The sequence below is a fragment of the Berghia stephanieae genome, chromosome 1 (genome assembly GCF_034508935.2).
Source record: "Berghia stephanieae isolate SIO BIC M18660-M18661 chromosome 1, UCSD_Bste_1.3, whole genome shotgun sequence".
NCBI lineage: Eukaryota > Metazoa > Mollusca > Gastropoda > Nudibranchia > Aeolidiidae > Berghia > Berghia stephanieae.
In genome coordinates, this window is record NC_088360.1 from 25213105 (window position 1) to 25240902 (window position 27798).

General features: G+C 34.1%; 1 protein-coding gene across 2 annotated transcripts; it reads left to right on the forward strand.

The window, feature by feature from the left end:
- Positions 1-4306: 4306 nt before the first annotated feature.
- Positions 4307-23052, forward strand: LOC144970913 (syntaxin-12-like). Of its 2 annotated transcripts, XM_078911091.1 has the most exons (12): positions 4307-4419; positions 5931-6089; positions 8320-8391; positions 8960-9029; positions 10080-10179; positions 11778-11918; positions 13085-13131; positions 15214-15304; positions 16417-16489; positions 17606-17688; positions 19762-19893; positions 22516-23052. In XM_078911091.1, the coding sequence occupies exons 2-11, from the start codon at positions 6026-6028 to the stop codon at positions 19855-19857; spliced, it is 837 nt and encodes a 278-aa protein (XP_078767217.1). In that variant the 5' UTR covers positions 4307-4419; positions 5931-6025; the 3' UTR covers positions 19858-19893; positions 22516-23052. The 2 variants fall into 2 exon arrangements, with proteins under 2 accessions (XP_078767217.1, XP_078767226.1); XM_078911100.1 differs by lacking the exon at positions 19762-19893 and having other exon boundaries at positions 4313-4419; positions 22516-22845.
- Positions 23053-27798: the final 4746 nt, after the last annotated feature.

Sequence of the window (27798 nt, forward strand, 5' to 3'; positions counted from 1 at the left end):
AATAAAACCATCTATGTACATGCTCATTTTTAATACATTTTTTTTCCAAATTTGAAAAATAGCAAAAATCTCCAGGATAGAGTGAGCTGATAAAGGATTTGAGACTTGAATTAATTTTTTATGTTTAATTGAGGAGTAAGAGTAAGAATGATGAAAGCAAAAAGTTGTCAATTGTAACAAACCATCATAAAATCAATAGATAGGTCAATGCCACCCCGCCACATCTTCTAGTTGCGTCAATCTTCATCACATGAAGCTGCAACTATTTTGGATTGGACTGGAATGGAATGGTATTATGTAGCGATGACTCGGACACTAAAAAGTGAATTTAGAATGAAAATGGTAACAAATAGGAACTTCTAATATTTCTTAATCTTTTTTAATTGTCAGATATTATTTATATTTTCCGCCGTGTTGGCACCTGGTTCACCCCGACTTAATACTGTTTTCAGGCGATGGGTCACATTTATTTGAAAAACATTAATGTTTTATCAGTAAGGCTTTGTAAAGACCATAGAAACAAATTATGAATTATGATGTTTTAATAACTTTGTCGAAACATGCCTAACATGTCAAAAAATGCACATAATTAGAATCTGTTTCATAGCTGGTGATTCTATTTGATCCCAAACAATCAAACTGTTACATTTTGACAATCATATAGTAGGTACCAGCTATCATTTTTCTGACTGATTGAATTATTTATTTATTTACTACTATTGGTAAAAATGAATAGATAAATAGACAAATACATGATAAATAAACTCGCTGATAAATAAATAAATAAAAATATGGTTTTATCAGGCTAGTATTTTGAATGTTGTTCATATATTTTCAACTATGCCTTTGATTGCCTTTGTTGAGAGAAACAGTTGCTGATGGTTAGGGTTCCTGACTTGCCATAGTGGGCAGGGAGGCACTTACTGTGTCTTCTATCCCTCTACTGCTTTTTTTTCTTTGTCTTAGAATGAGAAGTCTTGGCCATGGCCGGATACCCTGGCTGGGAGGGAAACAGTCGAATGTATAGTTAGAGTTTTTGGAGATGATAATATATTATTTTGTGTCTTGTAAATCATCTAAATCGTCTCTGTTATGCACTGTATTATTTTTTGTTTTACATATATTATGATTTGTAAACATTTGAGTGTGTACCTCTTAGTGGCGACATGTGCTTGTGTCAGGATGAGCCATTTTGGGATCTCAAATTAAGTACAATGATAGTGTACTATTGGAATCTACATCTGTTCCCAATTTGAACCAATTCCCTTTTGTCTTACTTTTTCTTGGGTGCTTTAATTGTATTTCTAGAACTTTTAATGATCCCATTTTCTTCCTTTTACTGGCGCTGAAATGACCCAAAATGTATTGCAAGCGCCTTAAAACCCTTAAAAACAAACAAACAAATAACATTTGGTGCCTAATTGCTGATATTATTTCTTCCTTGTGGAATCATCTTTGTTATATAATATACTATTTTAGTTATTCGTTTTGAATACAGTGTAAATATTTGAGCGCATCCTTCATAATGGGATCCTTTGCTTGTACCTGGATTGGACTTTTAAGAAGTGTCAAGATAGGCACATCAGTGAATTACTCGTGAAATCTCTCTGTTCCCCTATTTGAATTTGAACCAGTCCCCACTGGGTGGGGTTCCTATCCTCCCATAGTGGGCAGGGAAGTACTTGCTATGTCTTCTATCCCCCTGTATCTGTTTTCCAATTGCTCCTGTCTTTGTCTTGGAATGAGATTACTTGGTTTTGTCCTGACCCTGACCGGAGTCCTTGACTGGGATGGAAACAGTCGAATGTATAGTTATAGTTTTGGGAGTTGATATTTTTTCCTTGTAAATCATCTCTCTGTTATGAACTGTTATTTTTTTTTTTAATTCTTAACATATGATTGAGTGTATTCTTCTTAGTGGGGACTTCTGCTGGTGTCTGGGTGAAACTTTAGGTGATCTCCAACTAAGTACACTGATGGTGTGCTCTTGAAGTCTACATCTGTTCCCTATTTAAACCAATTCCCCTTTGTCTTACTTTTCCTCAAGGCCTTTTAATTGTACATCTAGAATGTTTTACTATCCAATTTTCTTCCTTTTTACTGGCGCTGATATGACCTAAATGTGTTGCAAGCGCCGTAAAACCATTAAAAACAAAAACAAAACAAACGAACCAGTCCCCTTTGTTTTTCTTTTTCTTTGGTGTTTTCAACTTCTGATCTACAACTTCTCTGTTGTCTTCCTCTTTACAGGCGCTGAAATGACTCGATAGTGTCACAAGCGCCGTTAAACCTATTAAAAATAACAGATCATCAAAGCATCAAAGACATTTCAAGATGTATAATCTACTATAAAACAAGTAAAATCAACAAATCAATTTATAGAATATGACAGAAGATCAGAAGGGGGGGGGGGGGGGGGGGGGGGGGGAGTGATGAAACAAAAAGCCAGAGGTACCTAAATGAACCACGTAAATGATATATTATAGGAGACATTTCGGTGGTTGCAAACAGACTAAAGGGCAAGGACCCGTTTTGATTCACTGGAAGCCAATGGACTCGCCGGCTTGTGCTCGGTATGGAGAGAGAGAGAGAGAGAGAGAGAGAGAGAGAGAGAGAGAGAGAGAGAGAGAGAGAGAGATCGCATCTGTTGAGATTTTCTTGATAATAATCACAACAGTTGTGCATAGAGAGGTATATAGAAGGTGACGTAGGATTACACACACACACACACACACACATATATATATATATATATATATATATATATATATATATATATATATATATATATATGTGTGTGTGTGTGTGTGTGTATGAGAGAGAGATAGAAATAGATAGATAGATAGAGAGAGAGAGAGAGAGAGAGAGAGAGAGAGAGAGAGAGAGAGAGAGAGAGAGAGAGAGAGAGAGAGAGAGAGAGACCTTTTGTATAGCGCAGGATCTCTGAATTATCTCAAAGCGCTTTACATAGGTTCTTAATTCAACATGCACCACGAGACGCGAAGTCTTTTTCAAGCGCTATACAGTTGTATCTGGTTCAATACTTTTATCCATATGTGACCCGTGGTCTCCAAATGGTATTATGTCGGTATGTACTAGGTACTGGAAATCGAATTTATTTTCGCCACACAGGAAAAAAAAGGAATCCTTCAGAGTCAATAGGCCCATGTAGCCGGAGTCTATCCCGGTTTCTATAGTGTGAAACGGACAATAGCAATTGCTTGCTACCATTTGTATAGGACGCTAGTCTATCGCAAAGTACTTTTCGCCAGATCTTACAGAGCCAGCTATCCAATCACTGCTGGGTGGACAGAGGGCTCAGAAAAAAAAAATCTGGACTGCACCCGGGATCGAACTCGGTCCCTTTGAGCGTGAAGCGAGTGCTCTACTCTACCAACTGTGCTATCGGGACCCCTGCCATAAGAAATTTGAAGTTGCTTTCAATTCTTCAAAGTATATTTTAAAAAAAATACAATTTCTTACATTGCAAAAGACCCAACATTCGTAATTGTTATCGTTTAAACCAGTAAACTGTCGGATTCTGGAAATACACCTATTTAAAAATTTGGCCAGAAAATTCGTCCTTCAAATATCGATCATTTTAAACGTCCGTCATCTTGGCTAAAACTCTCTTTATGCGAAGATAAGAGACATAACATAGATCGATCGCTATTTGAATGTTGTGACGAATTTTTCGGCCAATTTTTTTTAGCTTCGTGTTTTTCTAGAGTACGGCAGTTAACTGGTTTATACCAAATTCACTTTTGAGGATCTTAACCATCCCGTTATAAAACTGTTTTGAAACGGTGGGTCACATTTAGCAGTTATTGGATTGCTGGGTCAGTTTGATCTTGTGGACAGTTCTTTGCCGAAAATAAAACTAAAGTATGGACAACTTTCCACAAATTCACCACTTTTATTAATTATTTCATATCCATCGATTAAAGTGATACTCAACGTCAGGAATTCTTAAACCCAAGACTTCAAAAAAGTTATAATTATTAGATTGATCAACTTATACATATCTGCAGATTCGAAATCGAACGCAGTTACGGGCTTGATTGAAAATTATTGTAATGGACAATATTTTGTGTTCGTTTGAGAATAGTATTTCCATTACACAAAATGAGCCCAAAACAGTATGGGTTATCAGACCTAAAAATAAATAAATAAATAAATAAATAAATAAATAAATAAATAAATAAAAAGCACACCAATGATTGACAGTCCACTAAAATTTTATTGAATCTTTAAAGGGAAATAATACTGATAAGACTATTTTACATAAATAATATAAGAGTAATTCATCTTTACTGACGTCATTTCATTAATGGCTGACTATTATTCCTAAAAGTAGGTGGGGACGATGACTATTTTGATGTGATGATTCTAATTTTGTTTCTTTAGTAACACAAACAGGTAATAGTATGTTAACTTTAAAGTGACATATTTACAATATATTTTTTTAAATATTCTAAATCTGAGTTTAATTAGATCAATAATTTTGCCAGACTGTTGCCCCTTCCTTGTTTATTATGTGAAAATGAATTGTAAAACTGACTGACTGCTGTCAAGTTCAACTCAAAAACAGTTGTTGATTGTTCTCACCACTCGTTTTTAGTGTTGATTGACTTCCTGGAACGACCACTTTTCAGAGTTTGTTTTGCTTCTTTAGAAAATCCTTCCCAATTGTCTATTTTCAATAGAATTTACTCTTACCGGATCGATCGATTCTTTAGACAGGGGTGGTTGAAAATCTCATTTCATTTCCCTAACCTGTCTGTTAATTTCGAGTCAGTCAAGAGGCTGTGACTGTGTATGTCAAAATAATTGTCAGTTCAGTTGAATAGGTGATAACGTTTGATTAGCTAACTGCACTTTACTCACTTCACTCCAAATTAGTGGCTTTGGTTTGATACATTAAATATTTATGGGAAAAATAATCTGGCGCTTTTCAGAAAACATTATTATTACTCATACTTATTATATTATTATTATTACTCATTATATAAAATGAATAAGCTATTATTATTATCGTCTATAAAACATCTCAATTTGTGCCATAATAATCCGGCATCACATACTATTTCTTCAATCCAAACCGGCATATATTCTTGTTGGACTTGTATTAGGACGAGGTCTGCTGCTGTACTGATACTCTTAGTAGTTGAGCCCTTTAAAACTGTAATTTTCAATTTGAAATAATACTACATTACATTTTTTTTTTTAAATACACATGTTACAATTAATTCAAATGATAACAGTATTATTGCACCATTTTAAGTTTAAGTCTTTTAGTTTCAGTAAAAAATGATGATACTAATAAATGATACTGTCTGATTTAGGACTACTGCTATATCCAGCGCTCGTTTGTTTTTGTTTTTTTGTAACTCCTTTGTTCAGTGGATATAGAGATGTTTTATTTTTATCTTAACACCTTCAATTTATGTCTTTTGATAGAAGTTGGCCTTCAATGCTCTGTCTGTCTTCCAATTTTTAAAGAGTAAATCTTTAATCGGGCATGCAAGTCAAGTTCCAGTGGTGGCATAATTGTAATTGACACATTATCACTATAATTGGTTTGAATATTTCCAGAATGCACACATGGTTCATATTCATATGCATAGTTTGTCTCTATTTAGCTTACTCGAAACATTTGATGTTAGAAATGGATGACAGTCAACAACATTTATTGAATGTCACTTCTGTTATCTCCTTCTCTACCTTTTCAGCAAGCTTTACTTTATATGCTTGTTTTTCTGTCTAAATTTCTGTTTAAAAAAAAATATAATTATTATATTCATAGACAATGCATTTTGATGAGCTCTCGCATGTTTTGTTGCTGTTTTTTTTTTTGTTTTGTTTTTTTTTGGTTTGTTATACTGGCTAATATTAATATAATTAAATTTTGTTTTTCTTTTCATTTTTAGCAACCCACATTTAAGACACATCTCCTCCACTGGCTAAAATATCCGAGCCTTTTGTTAAGAGTTGAAGCATATTTTTGTCCTGACACAAATTAAAAATGGCTTCCTATGGGAAAGGATCCTTTGATGGATTCACCCCTTACCAAGGAGATTCATCCAGAGGTAGGTTGGATTCCGACTGTTTTAAGTCATTTGTTATATAATGCCAATGAGATTATTATCAATGAGGAGTTTTATGACCCTTGCGATGACCCGTAATCAGAGGCAGTGAATATGTAGATAGCAATGATTACTATCTATAGCCCCATATCTTAGACTGTACAGGGTTATTATGTCATATAGAATCAAGTCTTTTTCTGTTTCATTTTCAAACATATGTTTATTTATTTATTTATCTATTTATTTACTGATTTATTTATATAATTCTTTCCTTTTTTTTTTTGGTTAAATTTATGGTAATTAATGGTGTTTTTTTTGGGGTTTTTTTTAAGGTCAATATACCTATACCTGTTTATTGTCGTATTTAAAAGATGGAGATAAATCTAAATTGGCAAAGCAACGACAAACATAGGGTGTCTCCCATGACTGAGGTAAAAAAACAAAAAACAAAAAAAAAGGTCCTTTGTTGGAGTACAGCTCTGGCATTGGAAAGTTGATTCCTTGGAAAAGGCCCTTATCTCACATTTTCTGACTGCACCTGGCAGTTAACAGCGTTGTCTTTGTTGAAAAAATTATAATGGGACCTTGTGGGCATGATGTCTCAGCCTACATATTAAGTGTTGCAGTTGGCTTGAGACTTTTTAAAACTGCTTTGAGTACGTTTGGTGGATATATTTGGTGGCTATATAAGAGCTTTAAAAAAGCTCGTTTTGTATAAGATGCAATGGACGAGCATTGAGAATTGATCTAAGAATAGATTCTAGCACAAAGAAGGTAACTGTTAGCTGCCTGTATCCTTATCCATATATTAAGAAAGGCAGTGGTGATAAAGATAAAAAAAAGGATAAAAATGGGCCCCTACAATTCCGGGTTTCATGGAATCATTCAGCAGAACTGTTTTACATTCCACAATCATATGCTCTGGGCTGAAATTACATGTTTTGACAGAAATCTTCAGATAGGAAAATTCAATTATTGAGAGTAAAAAAACAAAACAAAATAAAACTAATGTCCATTGCTTGTACGGTCTGCAAATGAAAGCATTCACGAAAGCCATATTGTCACCAGAAACATGACCAGTCATATGGTTCAGACTATTATCATTTCAATTTAACCCACTATTTGCATTAAACACATGATGGTCGCGCATTATTGATAGGCACTATCAATCATCCTCATACTCATATTGATTTGACTATCGACTTCAGCTTCACATTAGTCATTATTTAAAGCTTACTAACCTTCTGTATGAATCCGGGTTTGTTTTTTTCTTCTGTCTAAAATTCCTCTTTTAAAATTTATTTTTTAGGTTTTTTATTCCTCTTTGCGATGGCTTGGTGTAAAGGTCTCTCTAATAACGATTATGGCAATGACAATGATGATGATGGAGATAATGATATAAATCCTCTCTAAAACGCCCAATTCTAAAAAAAATAATCAGCTCTAGGCATGAAATGATGAAATTGATAATGATGGTGATAATCTTCATGACAAAGGGTTACCAACATTGTGTGGCCGTGAGTAAGTCACCTCATCCTAGCTCAGTTTGTGGCACTGCACTGTGGCTGATGCCTGGGTTATTTCAGTCTTCCCTAGAGATAAATTTCCCCTATGGGATGAATAAAGGGAATTTTATCTTATTTTTTATTTACTAGTCTGAGTGAATACTTAGCTTGTATGAGGCGTGGACTTTAAAATCAATGTATAAGAATGAATATAGCTGCTTCAAAAAAAAAATAAATAAATAAACATGGAATGTTTTGATTGTCTGTAGAAGGGTTTTCTACAGAATCAAAGTGTTTGGTATTTTGGCCTTTTTTTGAAGTTTTTTTATATATTCCTTTTTGTAAATGTCTCCACAGTGCTTAAACTTGAATAAAATAGCGCAACCATCAGGTTCTTTCCTTTTTTTTTTCAAGTTTCAAGCCTTCTGTTAGGGTTAAGAGATCTGATAGCTGGGTCTGAGATAGATCTGATAAAAACCACTATGTCAGAGTCTTAACCAAAAGTTTAATTTTCCATCCATATTTTGAATTTTGATATTTTGTTTTGTTTATTTATATTTTGTTGTTGTTTCTTTCATTTATTTTTAATTTTTTATTTGTGGGTATTTTTTTTTTGTGTGTGTGTATTTTAAAATATTTTAATGTGCTTTTTGTTGTGTTATTTTGCTCTTTAAAAAAATTATTATTCCACCAATTAATTTTGTATTTCGTCTTTTTTTTTCATCAAGGGGACAGAGGATCAGACTTTGGAAAACTCTCCAAAGATGTCGGTGACAACATTCAGAAAATCACTCAAAATGGTAAGTAGCTACTGGCCTAGGAAATTTGAGAGACTTAAAGGGATTGTATAGATTGATTATTAGATAGTTGTCTATCATGAGCCACATAACTTCAATAATTTTAAACCATTTTATAGCAGCAATTCATGTAAGTAAGGGTGGAAATCCTGCATATTGGATTGATTTATACACATTTAAAAAAAAATAGATTCAGATTTATTATTTTTCATAAAAAGTATAAAATGATTAAATAATTAAATGTGAACATTTTATTGCATTTCCACGGATTTGCTATGCTCAATGCGCTTCACAATGTTTCATTTATTTCCCCAGCAGGCCCTATGCAACTATATTTGATTTCCATTTCATAGTACAAGTACAAGTCACCTGTTACTCATCTTTTTTTGTACAAACACTCTCACAATAACTGTCACTATAACCAAATACTCATTCACATTGAGTCGAGTGGGGTATTGTGTGTAAAGTGCCTTTCACAAGGACATAATATATCCTTTTTTTTTCGTTTGTTAACTGTGTTGTTATTTATGTATAAGGCCTCCCTGATTTTCCATCTTTATTTCTTCACCAGTTTCTCAGATCCAAAGATTGACCAATCAGATCGGCACCCCTCAAGATGCTAATGAGTTGAGACAGCGCCTGTAAGTTTAAAACTATCTTGGCATACCAACCATTGTTCCATATTCACCACACTGCTCTACATGGACTAAACACTTTCTTTATGCCAGAATTATTTTACTTCATATGTCAAGGAATTAAGTTGAACTTGGGGTTCCCGATAACCCAGTTGGTAGAGTACTTGCTTCACATGCATAAGGACTGAGATTGATCCTGGGGGCAGTCAAAAGATTTTTTTCTGACACCCCCCTCTCCTCCCCCTGTCACTGTCACCCATCAGTGAATGGGTAGCTAAGTCTTAGATTTGGTGGAAAGTACTTTGCAGTTGACTAACGTCCTATCCAAAGGATAACAAACAATAGCTATTGTCTGTTTAATGATAAAGAAACGGGGATAAACTACGGCTCCCTGGGCCGAATGGCTCTGAAGGACTACTTTAGACTTAAAGTTGAACCCGCAACTGGTCACTGTATACAATACATAGTTGGACTCATAACACAACATAAATTAGGTGAAAGGGTTTGAGTTGGAAATCTGACACCTAAATAGCATGGCTCAAGGTCTACCATTTTTCTTTCTTTCTTCATGTCTGAAAACACCCGTTTATTGTGTAAATTGTAGTAGTCATGGCTTAAACAAAAAAAAACCGACAAACAAACAAACAAAAATAACAAAAACACAATGATCTTTCATGCTTAATGGTATGTTAAGTTACAAGAATTTTATCATATTTGGAAAATGAATCACAATGGATATTGATTTTGGCTCTAGTTTGTGATCTACGCAGCAATCTGGAAGGTTTTATGCCGGAATAAATTTGATGAAGCCATTTGAGTTTCAAATAGAAATATACAGAGCTAGATTTCTTGGGGTTTTTTTTGGCAAGTTTTGAAATTTAGAATCAATTCCCACTCTCCTCAGCGAAGGCTTTTATTATTTACTGAAAACTCATAAGTTTAGTCTTAAATTTCGTTTTAGGTATTGAGTTTACTCCAATATGATAACATATGATAGGTTTCAATACTTTTTCTTCACCTCATACATGCTTTGATGTTGTCATTTGTCATTGTCAGACATGAGACAATTCACTACACCAACCAGCTGGCCAAGGAAACAGGAAACTATCTCAAGAGCTTGGCCCACCTCCCACCGCCTGCTTCTGGATCTGAACAGGTAGCATTATCCATTCAATAGGGAATAAGAGTAGCGTCCCTTGATTGGACGTCACCGGCAGAAAAGTTATTAGAGAGAGAACGTCATGTTGGTTGTGCGCATGCGTCTCTTGTCCTTGCTTCCGGAGACACTTCACCGAAAACGAGGACGAGAGAGACGCATGCGCAAAACCATGTTGACGTTTTCTCTGTAAGGTGATGTTCAGTCAATGGACGCTACTCTTCCACTAATCTCATTCCCTATAAATACAGTGGCATCCGCATAAAGTCAACACTCTTAAAGACAACTTCAGCTTAAAGTCAACAACACCTTTTGTTGGTCCCAAATTTCCTGTTCTTTATGACAGTGTGTTCCATTTATAATGGATAAAATCAACCGTGCTTACATTTAACCATCTCCCTGATCTGGCGGTGTTGGCTTTATCAAAATTCCACTGTAAATTAAGAGATGGTGGTGTTGGCTTTATCAAAATTCCACTGTAAATTAAAAGATGGTGGTGTTGGCTTTATCAAAATTCCACTGTAAATTAAAAGATGGTGGTGTTGGCTTTATCAAAATTCCACTGTAAATTAAAAGATGGTGGTGTTGGCTTTATCAAAATTCCACTGTAAATTAAAAGATGGTGGTGTTGGCTTTATCAAAATTCCACTGTAAATTAAAAAATTGTGATGTTGGCTTTATCAAAATTACATTGTAAATTAAAAAATGGTGATGTTGGCTTTATAAAAATTACACTGTAAATATAAAAAATTCCTTTTAGGCCTCTTTAAAAAAAAACTATTTTAAGGGTCTATCTCAAGAAAAGACTAAGATAATCAAGCGTCATTAACCGAGCAGCACTTCAAAGTGAGGAACAATGGCTAAATTTCTTATCTGAAGGAAAAAGAGCAAGATGTCGACAACAGAGTTCAAACCTGGGTGTATATGTGGAAATACAATATCTTATCCACATGTTAAACTTACAGGACTGAGGTGTAAAATGAGTACCTGGTCAGTAACAGTGTTGTTACTTACCATCATTAAAAAGTATAAATATCTTGCAGTAACAGGCATCATGTCTTGTCCTACTTTATAAGTCTTGCTGTTGTCTTGGGTTATTAAAGCACTTTGAACACATGTAGTGAATATTGGGCTAAATGTCCATTCTATTATATTCCACGATATGCTGACCCTTACAAAAGTGTGTATACTGACGTCCTGGCTTATCATGCCTGTCACCTATATAAAGATTTAATGAAAAAAAAACCCAGAAAATCTATATGGAGGTGGGGATGAGAGGTTCTCCTTTAACCTAATTCACATTTCCTCTATTTAGATTCTGATTTTACATCCAAAGTTTTCGAGGAAAAAAAAGAATAACATTCTTTGTATAGGAATGGATATTGGATTACACCACACAAATATAAAGAATTTTAGCCCTTACAATAAAGTTAGATTAAAAAATATTTTGGGTTGTCCATAGAGATTTTTTTTTCTTGAAAATCAGATGAAATTAATTTTTTTTTTTTTGTTGCTTGTTGTGGTAATTCTGTATCTTTGCTTTACTAATCACTTTTTAAAAAAATGTCATAAACCAATTTACTCAAATTCTTATTTAGCGACAATGGAAAATGCAGAAGGAGCGTCTGACAGAAGAGTTCAGCAATGCCCTCAAGAACTTTCAGACCATTCAGAGGACAACAGCTGAGAAAGAGAAAGCCAGTGTCCAGCGTGCCAGAGCTCATTCTCACACAGAGAAGGTTAGTACCATTAATGATTCATCATCATCATCCATCGTGGCTTGTGCTCTTGAGTACGTTGCCGGTCAACTGTCTCCATGAATCACGATTCTCTGCGGTACGCATGAAATCTGTGCTGCTTTTAGAATCACATTTGGCCATTCTTAGGTTATTTAAATAAGTCATTCTTTGTCTTCCTCTAGCTCTCTTTCCTTCGATCATCCCAGAAGCTACCAACTTTTCTATTCCGTCTCTTCTCCACACATGTCCAGAAACCGTAAACACCATTAATGATTAGGGTTTAGAATTTAACACTAGAGAACAACTTCAAAGGGGTGTTTGTTTAACAAGACATATTATATTATTATACCTCTTTCATTTTGGGGAAAACTCGCCAGTGATTTCACTTTAGTGTAATAGCAAAAATATTTATGTGACATCCTTGTTATCCTTTGTGAAAAAAATGAAGAAGTCCAGGATTTTATTTTTCTTCATCACGCATCTGATTTTACTAAAAAATATATTTTGATGGGCACAGATATTTAAAGAGATATTCTTAATGTCAGATTATTTCATTGGAGAACCAATCATAAAATAGAAATCGTTTTGATGAGAAATAATAATAATATAGGTTCGGTGCATGTTTTTTACAGATACTTTCATACTGGCGGTAACATACATGCTTTGGGAAATCATCTCTCTTGACGGCCAGCTTTTTTTTAAGGATTATTATTATTTTCTTCTTCTTCTTCTTCTTCTTCTTCTTCTTCTTCTTCTTATTATTATTATTATTATTTTATTATTATATTATATATTATTATTATTATTATTATTATTATTATTATTTATCTATTATTATAATAATATATTATTATTATTATTTTATTATAATTATATTATTATTATTATTATTATTATATATTATATATGATGATGATGATGATGATGATGATGATGATTGATGTATGATGATGATGATATGATTATAGATTATTATTATTATTATTATTATTATTATTATTATTATTATTATTATTATTATTTTATCACTCTAATAAAGATAAGCACAATCACGGATGTTTTACAAAATTCCTCTCTTCTCTTTCAAAATTGAAGTTTGTTTTAACTGTGAAATGGTGAAAATAAATAGAATTATCTGATTAATCAGATCTCTTTTCTCGTTACAGTCTCCATTTGGATATGAACAAGATCAAGACATGTACCCAACGTCTGGGTGAGTTAATATCTTTATGGCAAAACGCAATATCTATTTATAACCAAGTAATTTAAAAGGGGAGGAGAGAGCCCACTTTACAATTATTGACTGTGACGAATGGTCACTCCAACATGGCTTAAGCTACCCAAGAACATTTCCAGACAGTCCAAAAAAATTCTGAAGGGCATTTGACAAAGATAAGTGATTGCTGCAATCCAGTCCAGAAGAGCAAGAATAGAAACTTCGCCTTCATCAACAGCAGAAAAATGGTCGTTTTGAATGTTTATTAATTCAGTCTCTGTATTATGGAGTTGCCTATATGCAGACAATTGGGCCTCAAAAAGAGGCTAAAGCTGTTTAGAGAATTTTTTTTCTGATAGTATAGAAATAAATGTTAGATTAGAGGGGAAATTAGACTTCTTTTTTTTTCATTAACCCTCTCCTTACCAATTACAGGAAAATTGTCACATTCGTTACGATACAATAAACAATATTCTTGTTCAAATTTGTTATGTATTTGTTATGTACATTCCCAAAATTTGAAGAAAAATGTTTGATACAGCTATAAAAACATAACGCTGTTTTGTATAACTGGTTTTGCTGCCCCAAATTATTTATAATGTGTTCTTATTTCTTTTCACTTCGGAAACAATTCTGCAAATGGTCGGTAAAGAGAGAGTTAAAGGGCTAAAATTAGCACGAGTAAAACATTGAGGTACAAAAGTACTGTACCACAGTTATTGAATGCATTGATTTTATGTACAGCAGCAACCCTTGCAATTTGTGCACATTTGATCTTGGTACTAGTCAAAATAAATGAAGAGTATTAAGGTTAAATTGACATGTTTTGTAAAGCAGTTATAATGAAAACACTCAACCCTGATCATCACAAGGACATTAGTTTTGTAGGGAATTTGTGTTAGCAATTATGACACTGGTTAAGAATGGGCAGTGTATTGTGTAATAGTTAGCCGGACAACCAATTTTTTAAGGAGAGGGGGAGGGGAGATTGGTGCAAGATGACAGTGGATCAACCTCACTATTGGCATCTCATTTTTTGTTAAAGCAAAAAAAAATTAGCCAATATTGCTAAAAGTATTGCTAAATTTCTTGAAGATCTCAGATGCACAGTCTTCTACTAAATCCCAAGTATCAATAACACACTTTACAGTCGTCACCCACTACCAAAGACATTCATGTTTAATGTCATGGCACGAGATTGAAGGGCTAGAGCTCAGCTGGTTGCTGGTAAGAAGAAGTAAGCAAGTCCCTATTGCTCATTTTAACCCACTCAACTCTAACACCGACTATATCCGTAGTTTACCCGGGTTTCTTTTACCCCATGCCTATTTATTACATTTTTCTGAGACAAATTATAGAGGAGGAGACATAATTATATCAAAGCTAATGTTTTTAGTTTTCATATGTTAATGGTTGTTGAATAAAATTATCTATGTACATGCTCATTTTTAATACATATTTTTTCCAATTTTGAAAAGAAGCAAAAATCTCTAGGATTGAGTGAGTTAAGGTGCTACACTGGGACTATGATATGCTTGGCTGATCTCACTCATTTCTCAAGATAACTAAAATAAAAACTTCTTTTTATTTATTTCATTTTATTTTGTTTTTAGCACTTGATATAATTCATTAACTGTTTGGTTGCTTTTGTTTAAGCACAGATTGGTTTATGTGGATTATGTTCATGGGTGCAAGAGTGCCGGCTACTGCCAGCCGATTGGATTACCGAAAAAAACGTCGCCGGCTTTTTGCGATTTGGATTTGATTGATTTTTTTTAAAAAAATTTTTGTGCAATTTGTGACAAGAAACTTAACAAATTACTGCATTACAACCTTTGGATTAAACATACAACAATTGTGGACTACTATTATGAAGACTAGATGCTGAGAACATGTCTTGAGAACAAGACTTCAAATGACGAGGTTAGTCCGTGAATCTTGCAGGCTTTTTCAGATTATATGTCTAGTCATAAGTAGACTTGCAGGCTTTTTTGAGGTCCAGTTGCTTGCACCCATGATTATGTTAGATTCATGCTCAATGATGATTAAATGACCATTGGAATGCCTTTTGATAAACAGGTTTTCTCAGACACGTCAGATCTTGCAGATGGAGCAAGATGTGGACCTGGAGTTGCTGCGGGAGAGAGAGGATGCCATTAAAAAGTTGGAGGTGAGGTTGCAGAACAAAATAATTTATATATATGTCACTTCTCTATAACGGTTATATGTGCGACTATGTGGTCTTGTGGAATGGAATGACATTTGCTTTCGGATTGGAAAGTCCTGGGTTCGAGCCTCGCTCGGTGCATAGTTGAGTCCTTGGAGAAGGCTCTTTACTCACATTCTCTCAGGTGTATAAAGAGTACCTGGTTGTTTACAGCGTTGTCTCTGTCCGAAAAATATTGTAACATCGCCTAACAGGCGTCATGTCCCGTCCTATATGTTAAATGTTGCTGTTGACCAGGGACCCCTTATAAAGCGCTTTGAGCACATTTAGTGGATATTGTGCTATATAAAAGCTCATTTAAAGCTCATTTAGATACCTCAGTTGTTAGAGCTTTCTCATCCCAAGCAGAGACCAATATTACTCTGTATAAATATTGAAATGGCATTGATGTTGCCCATCACCTCAACGTGGTGTTACATCTATGTCCTGATAATTTCAGTTTTTATATCAATTTTTACAATATTGACTGTTATATGCTCTTAATGAGCCACCACAACGGCCTTGTATGCCTCATTTTTAAATCATATTTTTATAATATTTAGTGATGAAAGCAAGGGGGACATGATCCTTGGCTCACTTAGAAAGCTCGGGCGCTTCGCACCCTTGGTAAGGTGAATCCACTGTTCCTTCTGAAACCATGATTTTCAATTCCCTCCCATGATTCTTAGAAAAATGGCAAATTTTGATTTTGTCATTATTTTCTGTAACCAATTTGTCTATTCGAAGCAGATTAGATCTTAAATTTCACTTCACTGATGTTTTTTTTTCTCCACGTTTGGGAGCTTCCAGCATCAGTCTTTATTAATGGGAGAGATGGGCATGCCCCTGGGCATTATATAGAAAGCTCGGGCACTTTGTCCCTTTGGTAAGGTGGATCCACTTTCCCTCCATCCAAGATTTTCTATTTATCAAAATGGCAAATTTTTATGTTGTGATGATTTACTTAAATCAATTTGTTAAGCAGATTAAGAATCTACATCAGGGCTGTTTTTTTTATTTTATTGTTTGACTTTTTGGAGCTTTAAGCATCAATATTTATTTGTAATTTTCCCCAGAGTGACATTATGGATGTGAACCAAATCTTCAAGGATTTAGGCATGCTGGTGCATGAACAAGGCCAGACTCTAGGTAAGGGAAAAGAGAACTTTGACCATGTGGTGCAAACATCTGTCATGTTTTAACAATTTTGTTGCTATCTTCTAGGTCTTCTATATCATCTAAAGAAGGGTTTTTAGACGGATTTCAATTTACCCTAAACATGCAGTCTGACTTTGTGTGAACTTATTATGACAAAACCCCTCCCAAAAATTAGCCATAAAGTTCACTTTTCGTTTTAAGACGGCACCCAACTAGTCAAAAAGTCCTAAACCTGGGATCTTTTTAGTAAGGTCTTTATTGTGTCAAAATCAGACTTTTTGACATGTAAAGGATCATCTCAATCGAACGATAATAATAATATTAGTAATAATAATAATAATAAACTTTATTCATTTTAAAAAAATCGTTTTCAGGCGTGGCATGCATAAAAACGTATAAATATTAAGTTAAGAATTTATAAATTGAGATTATTCTTATGGCCTCTAGTCCGAAATTGTATGTATATATATTTTTAAAATAGTGTTTATTTTAAATCACAGTCGCGCATTAAAAATTCAAACACTATGTGGTAAAAATGAACTGAGGTTACGTTTTGTCTTTGTTGTTATTGGTAAAAGACGACGGCTCCTCGTGTAGAACTCAATATATTTGTGAAGGGGGTGATCGCCAACCTTCATAACTTCCTCCAGTTTACTAAGCTATGTGAAATGAGAATTTTCAGGTTTAAATAAGAAAATGGTGTTTTGTCACTAGTGTGCTCAGGAAAATACTTGTTTCAAGAAATTAGTATTTTTCAATTTATTTTGATAATGGTTACAGTCCTCTGTAAGATGACAAGATGGCCGAGGGAAGACCCCACTTTATAGCCCGCTGTTGGTGTCTCATTTTTTCCTTGAACAAGAAATTTTATTGCTCACTTAGTGGTGCTGCACTGCAAATAGTAGTACCATAGTTATTCTGAACTTTTCACGAAAAGACACTGTCAAAGAGAATGTTTCCCCTGGAGATGAGTAAAAGTTTTTGTATATAAATAACAATATTCTTTGAATAAAAATAAAATTAAGAGTCATTTCAAATGAAACCTTGAAACCTTTTTTTCTTTTAAAAAATGACTTTCCAACCTTTGATTGTTGTTGGTCCTTTCAGACAGTATAGAAGCTAACATTGACAGTACCCAGCTGTCAGTGGAAGAGGGAACCAAACAACTCAGCAAAGCTAGGACATATCAGGTTTGTATCCACCATGGATGAATGGCACACTAAAACTATCCTTGAACACGGTCCCTTAAAGATTGTTATATTTTAAATTTATTATTGTCGAATTTAGCATTTAGTATTATGTTATTATGTGATTTAATGTTGTTAACTTTCTATTGGTCTTCTTTTATTTCCACCGTAGTGAATGAATTACTGACCCATTCTTACCCTCTCGGTTTTGTTGTAGTAGAAAGTAATGCTCAGCACACATAGTAGGCCAAACTTTTCATTGAAGAAAATAATGCTCAACACATGTATGCAAAAATAACTCACAATATTCACTTTGGTATGAGAATAATAAATTTGCTCCTCAAACCAGCCGAACCCACCAATATTGGGGGGGGGGGGGGGGGGGGGGCAAGAAAATTATCCCCATTTTGCTCATTACGCTGCGTTGAACTCTGGGTTATCTCTAGTGTTTTCTTGAAGTAGATCAGAAAGAGAAATTCCCTTAGGTTGATTGAAGGGAATTATACTTATTTATTTATTTGTTTATTTTAAATTACTCTCGGGTTTCCAATTTTCTTCTATCTGTGTGAATTAGTCCACCTTGGCTTACATTATCTCAGGCGCGTGTTTGTAAGAGGTGATAAATACATCCATCATCTTCTGACTGTCCCTTCCCCCTACTCTTCTCTAATTCTTATAAAATCTAATAATGTTTCAAGCACTGTTTAAATTCTACAAGCAACATATTGTCCATTTTGACTCAGTGTTCCAGAGCAAAGCTTGGAAAGGATCACTGCATTTTATTTTTATCTGCTGCTGTTGATTTCTTTTAAAATTATTATTATTTCTCCATGTTATTATAATTTCAATTTTTCACTGTTTTTTAAATTTTTATTTATTTATTCATTTTTTGTTTATTTTTTTTATTTTTTTTTTTTTTTTGTTATTGAGCTGGTGGTGGATGATTCTTAATAGGGCCTTGTAGTTTGTTGTTTTTTTTTTTTTTTTGGCGTTTATTTATTTATTTTTTTTTTTGTTTAAAAAAAATTAATTAAATGCGTCTTTTATGCTTTGAATATATATGATGTGCATGAAAATTGGAGATTCCATTGACAAAGAATTTATGTTTTTAAATTGATTTCTTAAAGAGGTTAATCAAAAGGTATTTCAAATCTAGTTGCTTTATTTAAAAAATGAATGATTATCTTTGGAATTTTTCCCGATTGATTTAACCCGTGGTATGGAATTGTATCAGAACATTGCTGATAGGAATGATAAAGTAAAGAAAAGATTTCATCATAATAATAATGATATGATTATTGATAATTATCACCACATGACCTTAAATTGAGACTTATAGGTGATCTCAAACTAAGTCCATTGGTGGTATGCTCTTGGAATCTTCATCTGATCCCTATTTGTTCCCAGTTCCCCTATGTCTTACTTTTTCTTGGGTGCTTTAATTGTAATTCTAGAACTTTTTACTCTCCCATTTTCTTCCTTTTTACTTTTATAACCTAAATGTGTTGCAAGCGCCGTAAAACCCTTAAAAACAAACAAAAAACATGAGAAATACCTTTCAACTATTTTACAGACACTGAGAAATTGTCAGAGCAGTTTAGAAGTGTTTCTTGCAGTTTTTGATATAATCTAAAAGATGTGCTATGACCACCACCATCTCATGGCCTTTCACATAGGAATAGATTAAAACACCGCCTTGCATTATTTGCTTAGTTGCTTTATATTATTTCTGTATTTTTATTTTACCATCATTTACTCCCCAAGAATCTAGTTTTTCATTTTATTCATTTTTAAGCAGACCTGTAAACTGTCCGACAATATGGTCCCAAATTAAATTATTTTTTTATTTTTTTCATCTTAATTTTGCTCTTGATGTAAACATATTTTGTCAATTTTGTCAGCTGCCTCTTACAGGTCTGTTTTAAGTTATGATTTGCACATAATCTTTGGTTATTTTAATTTTGTTTTGCTTTGTTTTGTTTTTATTTTTTTCCTTTTTTTATGGTTTGTATGATTTTGATTTTGATTTTGATTTGGTGTCAATTTTGTTTCATTTCACTCTTCACCCTTTTCAAGTCCAAAGCACGGAGAAAGAAGTGTTGTCTTCTCATAATTTTGCTGGTGATTCTCATCATTATCGGTGTCATCATCGCCGTCACCGTCAATAACTAATATCACAAACACGCACAGACGGTGTCCACGCTTAGAGTAAGACTTTTATTTTCCTTATTTATTAATTTTGTTTTAGTTTGGTTTGATTATTGTTTCTATTTGATGGGGGTTTTTTTTGTTTGAAATTGGTTAAATTTGAGAAAGTTGTGAATTTCTTGCCAGGAGAATAATATCAAGATTATTATTTTGATCATTTTCCTACAACCGTTTATGAAACCTTAAATTTAAGGTTGTCGAAAATAATGTTTATGTTAATTTTGAAATGAATATATGACCGAATTGAACTGCACGTTATCAATTTTTTATCATTTTTGAGATAAAGGGGATTGTTTATGAATATTTAAATTTAGGAGGAAATTATCATCAGTTTACAGTGCAACCCCTGGATAACGACATCGCCCGGGACCGGAAAATTATGTCCTTATTCCAGGGTTCTTGAGATGGAAGGAAAAGGAGGCATGGTGAGACCCGTGAATACATAGCTGCGATGTGCGGACCAGTACCTGGGAGAAGACACCTCCCAACAACATTAGAATGTGTGTTACTCCTGTTCACAAAGGGTTTACCAGTTGCGCTATCACTCTCCAATGTGTATTGTCATCAGTGCTCGAATGCCACTTACCAAAACTAAGAATAAATCAAGAAAACCAGGTGCCAATATGATAATACTGCACAAGAGCACAGATACACACATCTAGTTTTGATTTTAATTAAAATCCATGGGATACTGCAGATGCTTTTTTTAAAAGTGCACCAAAATTTTTATAAGGACTTAAAATTAGTAGATCCACCACATCTAGCGATATAAAAAACAAAATAAAACAAAAAATGCTGGGTATTAACCACAATAACATCATATCTGGACTGATGTTAGAAGAAAAAATATACAAAAAGATTTTTCAAATTAAAATAATAAAATGAAAGAGGCTGTTATTGTTTTATCCGCTCTTTCAACAAATTATAAGACCATAATTGCCCCCAATGGATGGCATTGCCTGATAGGTAGCTAACAGGGAAGGTTAATGTTCCCTTGAACGTTCTATCCACTGATAAACTTCTTTTGCTGTGGTCCCATACAAATAGCACTGATTCTACCCACTGATAAACTTCTTTTGCTGTGGTTCCATATACATAGCACTGATTCTATCCACTAATAAACTTCTTTTGCTGTGGTCCCATACAAATAGCACTGATTCTATCCACTGATAAACTTCTTTTGCTGTGGTCCCATACAAATAGCACTGATTCTATCCACTGATAAACTTCTTTTGCTGTGGTCCCATATAAATATCACTGATTCCACGCAGTGTGGTAAACACATGTTCTGATTGGTAACAAAGCGATGTCATTGGAAGGGGGAAAAAAACATTCTTTGTATTGGTTCAGAGTAAGAGATGACGATGGTTGGAGATCAAACATCGGTATCAACTATCGATTATTGTTATAACGATGTCGCTAAACACGGGTTTTATTCAAATGTATGTCGCTATTTTGGGTATTTTTATTACTAATAACATGAGCAAAAAAAATCGGGGCCAGAGGTCAGTGTTGTTATCCAGGGATTGCCATTATTCAGAGTTGTCAGAGTTATTCAGAGGTTGCACTGTAAAAGGCTGTTCCTGTTCACCTTTTCATGGAGGTCTCTTTGTGTTTTGGTCATTTGCCATTTTGTAAATCCGAAAATATAACTACCTTAGATATGGAGAGTTTTTTGGTTTTTTTTAAATAGACAGATCTGTTTGGACCAAATCTAGTCAGTCTGATTTTGTCCTCCAGATTTGGATTTTTTAAAAACAAAATTTTGGAGAAAAGGTGATAAATAATATCGTATTATTTTGCTCAGAAATGGGTGTTTGATCAAATCGAACCACGTCACATCTAGTCTTAAAGAATTTAAAAAGTAATAATTCATATAAATATGAGTAAAAATTTGGATTTTGTTTCCTTAATTGTGACCTTTTGTCTCCAAATGGTATTATATTGGGGTGAGATGGTTAACACTGAATTCATAGTAAAAGATATGATACATCAATCACAGTGATATGATTTATATAGAAGTATAAACACGATTTGTCAAGAAGGAAAGACAAAGGGTTTGTATTGGTGATTATGTTAATTTTAAATTCACTTTTTGTTATGTGGTTCATCCTGTCATAATGCTGTATGGAGATGAGGGATCACATTTGTAAAATCAAATTGATGACATTTTTATATTTCTAACTCTTATTTATGTCTTGGAATTCCCGATAGCTCAGTTGGTAGAGCACTCGCTTCATGCGCAAATGAACCGAGATCGATCTCGGGTGCAGTCGAGATTTTTTCTGCCCCCCCCCCCCCCCCCAGTCCACCCAGCAGTGATTGGGTAGCTGGGTCTGTTAGATCTGGCAGAAAGTACTTTGTGATAGACTAGTATTGTATCTACCCTCTTAGCAGCAATTGCTATTATCCGTTTCTCACTATAGAAACAGGGATAAACTTCGACTAATGGCTCTGCTGGACTACTTTAAAAAAACTTTAAATTTACTTTTTATTATCTGTTTCATCCCGATACAATGCTGTGTAGAGGTGATGGAAAATGTTTGTAAAATCAAATTGATGACATTTTTATAGTTCTAACTCTTATTTATGTATATGTTTTTATTGTCTTTATTCTACCAGGCCAAATCACGCAGGAAGTGCTGCATTCTCATCATCATCCTCATCGTCATCATTCTCATTCTTGCCCTTATCGTCTACCTGGCATCCAACTGATCCCGTAGATGTAAAGATGTAAAGCAATCACAAGGACGGCGACTGACGACGCTGTTGACGATGCTGACGTGTAGTCGGTTGTTTGGACCAATCAGCTGTTGTTGTTGTCGTCATTCATTATTGTTGTTGTACGGGTGAGATGACATACTTGTACAAAGGCGCGCACGTCATCAAACAGTTTCATTTCATTAGCCGTTACTTCTCTTCTTTCAATGACGACAAAAAAAATAAAAAAAATTGTAGTGGTGTCAATCATGTAAAGGTTTTTATTTTGTTATCCTTCCTAATTTTATATAAGTGACAATTAATATTATTATTAGAGTACTTGTTGGGTTTTAGCACACTCTTGGGAGAAGCGGAAATGAGTGCTAGAATCCGAGCGTGCTGAAATACCATGATAAAGGGAGGTAACATCTTATTATATAGATACAATTTGGTCACCCAGCTCCAGCGAATCGTATTGCAGAGCATGTTGGAATTTGGCATGCTAGATTGCAGCGAGTATTGTATTATTATATTATTATTATTATTATTATTATTATTATTATTATTATTATTATTATTATTATTATTATTATTATTATTATTATTAATATCATTATTATTATTAATATCATTATTATTATTACTACCCCCCCCCCCCCCCCCTTCTTTCGAAATCGTTTAACGTTTTATATTGAAATTTGTGTCTGAGGGTTTTGATTCAAACCATGGTTAGCACCAACTTTAAGAGCTGGCATAAGGCAGATGCGGTGGAGCTTACCTGAGCACTGGTTCGGATAATTAAATAAGTAAGTAAAAGCTGGCATGTAAAAATTGATGAATTATGACCAAACTGCTTTCAAACGGTTCTGTTTCAAGGTAATTTAGATATATTGAAAGGGGAATCTATTACCAAAAATTTGAAACTTAGGTTAAGGTTATATACAAAAGTTTGTTTATTTTGGGGGGTTTTTTTTGTTATGGTTTTGTAATACATGGATATAGTTTTATAAAGTGAAAAGGATGGAATAATTGCCAATTTAAAATAAAGATTTTGCGCTGTCCTAGTCGATTTACATTGTCATGGTTGGGAGTCAATTTCTCACAGATGGACTCTTTTAATAAAAGTAGAAAACTACCATTTTATTTTTCGTAATTTTTTTCTTTTCTTGGATATTGAACATCGAAAGTTCTGCCTAGCTTGACTGAGTCAGTTGGTGTATTATATATATAGACGAAGAATATAAAGAGGCAATTTTTTAGAAATCGTTTGAATGTGACCATTTATCTCTGTGGAGATGCGATGATATCCATCACTAGTCATCAATTGAATTGTACCATTAGTGGTGGGTGGAAGAACATGTTGGATATTATGTGGTTTGGTCACTTTCTTCATCTACATCGATCCATATCTGACCATTGGCAAATGTCCGATAAGCTTGGAATGAAAAACACACTATATAATAAAAACATTCCATTACAGTGGTTAACTTGTCGTATTTTAGATGCTCTGTCACCTGTATGTGTGTCTGTCTGAACTCTCTCTCTCTCTCTCTCTCTCTCTCTCTCTCTCTCTCTCTCTCTCTCTCTCTCTCTCTCTCTCTCTCTCTCTCTCTCTCTCTCTCTCTCTCTCTCATATGATATGGTAATGATCACCTGTAAAAGCAATAATAACAAAAATAACACTTGACAGTTATATTTATTCTTCCCTTTACGTTTTGAATTTCATAGACAACTTGGTGGTTTTTATTTGTGTCAAATCCGGTTTGATCATGGGTGACTAAGATGTTGAAAATTGAATTTTAAAGTCAAAATCGTACTATTTGAGTGTGATTGATAAGAAGAATGGATGAAGTTTGAAGTTCATAAACTGGAAGAAAAAAAGTTTTAACTCTCTTGAGTTCATATGCATGGGAAATCGAACCAATTTGTTGGATGTTCCATTAGGGTGAACTCGAGAGAGAGTTTAAGTTCTCTAATTCTGTGATTCCGATCAGATTGACTTTAAATTCTGTTTTTTTCAAGTCTGGTTTACCCAGATGCGACATCGCATTGGAATATTCAAAATTGAATACCAAGCTGCTAGAAGCTGAGGACTGTAAAATGAAATGTACAAAAAATGAATATTGCAGCTTTAAATGGAGAAAAAAACAAGCAAAACAAAAAAATGATTATTTCAGTTTCAAAATCCTCCTTCAGTCAATAACAAACAGAAAAAATTGTTAATACACCACTCATAATCCAAAAAGTCGACAGATTTTGAGTGATGTATTAACATTTCTTCTGTTTGTGTTATTGGCTGGAGAAGGATTTTGAGTTCAAAACGTTCCATGTTTGGTATATTGTCCTTTAAAAGCTATTTTAATCAATTTTGTACCTTGCTTAATTTAAATGTTTGGTTCTTGTATCAGCATTGTCATTTAGAGGAATATATAATATAATATGGCCATACATTACAGTGCTGGCAGAGATGGAATTTTAACCCTTATCTCATCCCATTTTGTTGCCAGGTATATTTGTGAATTTTTGGGTAAATTTTGTGTCATATTCCCTTTTTTTTTTTTTTTGGGTAGTTTTATTACGTTTTGGTAGGAGATGTGTTTTAAGGAGTTGGTTTTCTGCTGATCCTCCCTTACCAAACACATTTTTTGTTATTTTTTTGATTTTGAATAGAAAAGTTTTACTTCAAATAATTAATTGACCAAGATGACTCTTAACTTGTTCATGGGTGCAAGAGTGCCGGCCGATTGGATTACCGAAAAAAACGTCGCTGGCTTTTTGCGATTTGGATTTGATTGATTTTTTTTTTTTTTTTTGTGACAAGAAACTTAACAAATTACTCCATTACAACCTTTGGATTAAACATACAACAATTGTGGACTACTATTATGAAGACTAGATGCTGAGAACCAGACTTCAAATGACGAGGTGAAGTCCGTGAATCTTGCAGGCTTTTTCAGATTGTATGTCTGGTCATAAGAAGACTTGCAGGCTTTTTGAGGTCCAGTTGCTTGCACCCGAGCTTGTTACGTACTTACTCACTATCCAGCATTGTCCTCATTGACTTTGGCTGCCCGCACTCTGCGATAACAAATGTCTGCCCATTCCTCTTCCATTTATATCTGTACATTTTAGGATTATTTTTTTTTTTAATACAACTGGACCTTGGTCTTCCTCTTCTTCATTTGCCCTCCCATTTTCCCCTCTACTAGACTACATGTTTCATTAGGGTGCATCGGTGTCGGTATATGTGCGGCTATGTGGTCTAGTGGTATGACACTCGCTTTCGGATCGGAAGGTCCTGGGTTCGAGCCTCGCTCGACGCATAGTTGAGTCCTTGGAAAAGACTCTTTACTCACATTTTCTCACCGTACTCAGGTGTAAAATGAGTACCTGGCCGTTAACAGCGTTGTCTTTGTCCGAAAAATTGTAATATCGCCTAACAGGCGTCATGTCTCGTCCTACATGTTAAATGTTGCTGTTGACCAGGGACCCCTTGTAAAGCGCTTTGAGCACGTTAAGTGGATATTGCGCTATATAAAAGCTCAATTTAATTAATTATATGTGACCAAAAAGACAGTTTCCTTCTTGTGGTGACATTTAGTCGTTCTGGCATGACCTCCAGCTCTTCAAGTACGTTGTTAGTCGTTCTTCTTTCCATCCAACGTACCCTCATCATCCCCAACTTATTAAGAAATAAATAATAATGTGAAATTGAATGTAAGCTTCAATTTAATTGCAAAAACAGATCAAATGAACGTTTCAGGTTTCCCCTTTATCAACAAAACAGGATGAATGAAACACCACAGATGAATGAGATGATGTGGTAGTGGCGTAGTTAAGACGAATAAACTGTTCATTTGATCTGTTTTTGTAATTAAATTGAAGCTTACATTCAATTTCACATTATTATTTATTTCTTCGAGCTTCAAGCAGCAACAGTTACATTACCCAACTTATTAAGAAGTGGCAAAAATGAGACTTATATCTTTCTGTTTTTTATTGGGGTTTTTTTCAGGTTTGAAATATATGTTCAGGTTGGGTCTTGTATTGATTGGTCAAATTTTGAAGTTAAACTTTTCTGACCAAAGTGAAAAAAAAATAAATTACAATTATAAGAATTTGGCAGTATTGATATGAGCATTGCTGGAAGTCTTTAAGTCTGACTGATAGTGAGTAAGGACTGAGCACAAAGATAAAGTAATTTAGAGTTGTGACCTGTTAGTTTTGACAGACAAAATTTCTTCATCATTATACAATCATGCGTTTGAATGAGTTTTATGCTAGCTAGGAGGCGGTTGGTGAATGCATGTTAATAACACAGCCATATTTGCTTTTGTTTTTTGTTTTTTGTTGTTGCTTTTTTGCATAATGAGATAATAATATATATATAAATTTATTTTGTATTTCTTTTCGTAGAATTTTATTCAATATAGAATTATTTGGATCTGCAACTTGATAGAAGGATAATTTTGACAGATAAATTTCCCACATTCGTACTAGGAGGCCATCTGAAAGACTGCATGGTTTAAATGATAACTCAGCCAGTTTTATTATGTTTCGCATAACGAGATATTTGTATATATATAATATATGGGGGGGTGTGTGTGTGTGCTTGTGTGTTGTTGTTTTTTTCTTTGGGAAGGGAGAAGGGTGAGATAGGTAGGATAGGGGGAAGGGAGTAATATTTTGATTGATGACCAGTTATTTTGTTACCATTTGTTTCTTTGTCTTTTGGGGTTGGGGGGAGGGGGGGGGGGGGGGGGGGGGAGTTGGGTAGATTTTTCCCCCCAGAAAAAAAAAAAAAAGTTGTAAAATGTTTTAAGAGTTATAATGATTTAAAGTGATATTCATCAACATGGTCCTAATGCAAAAATATTTCAGACATGGCTGAACTATTTCGTTCCCTCAGCAAATCTAGATTAGACTTTATCAAATGTTTTGCTTTATCGATATTGAAAAGTTACAAATTTGTAACAATATCCAAAATGTTTTGTGTTAATTATGTTGTTCTATTTTTTAAGCTGTTAATATTCACTTTGGTTCAACATTATTTAGTCAACAATTCCAAGCAGCTTAATATGCCCTTTAACAATGTATTTGTAAGCTCGGCTAAGCTCTGGATCTCTGTGATAGGTTTCTTTTAACTAGTTCAGATATGAACTAAAAGTATCGAAGTATTGATGAACTCCAAAAAAAGAAGACAGA

Bases quoted from the DNA above. Each gene is read 5' to 3' on its own strand.
- LOC144970913 (XM_078911091.1), top strand. From the start codon at position 6,026: ATGGCTTCCTATGGGAAAGGATCCTTTGATGGATTCACCCCTTACCAA. The intron at 8,392-8,959 runs GTAAGTAGCTAC...TTTCTTCACCAG, and splicing joins TCAGAAAATCACTCAAAATG to TTTCTCAGATCCAAAGATTG. The intron at 16,490-17,605 runs GTAAGGGAAAAG...TGGTCCTTTCAG, and splicing joins TGAACAAGGCCAGACTCTAG to ACAGTATAGAAGCTAACATT.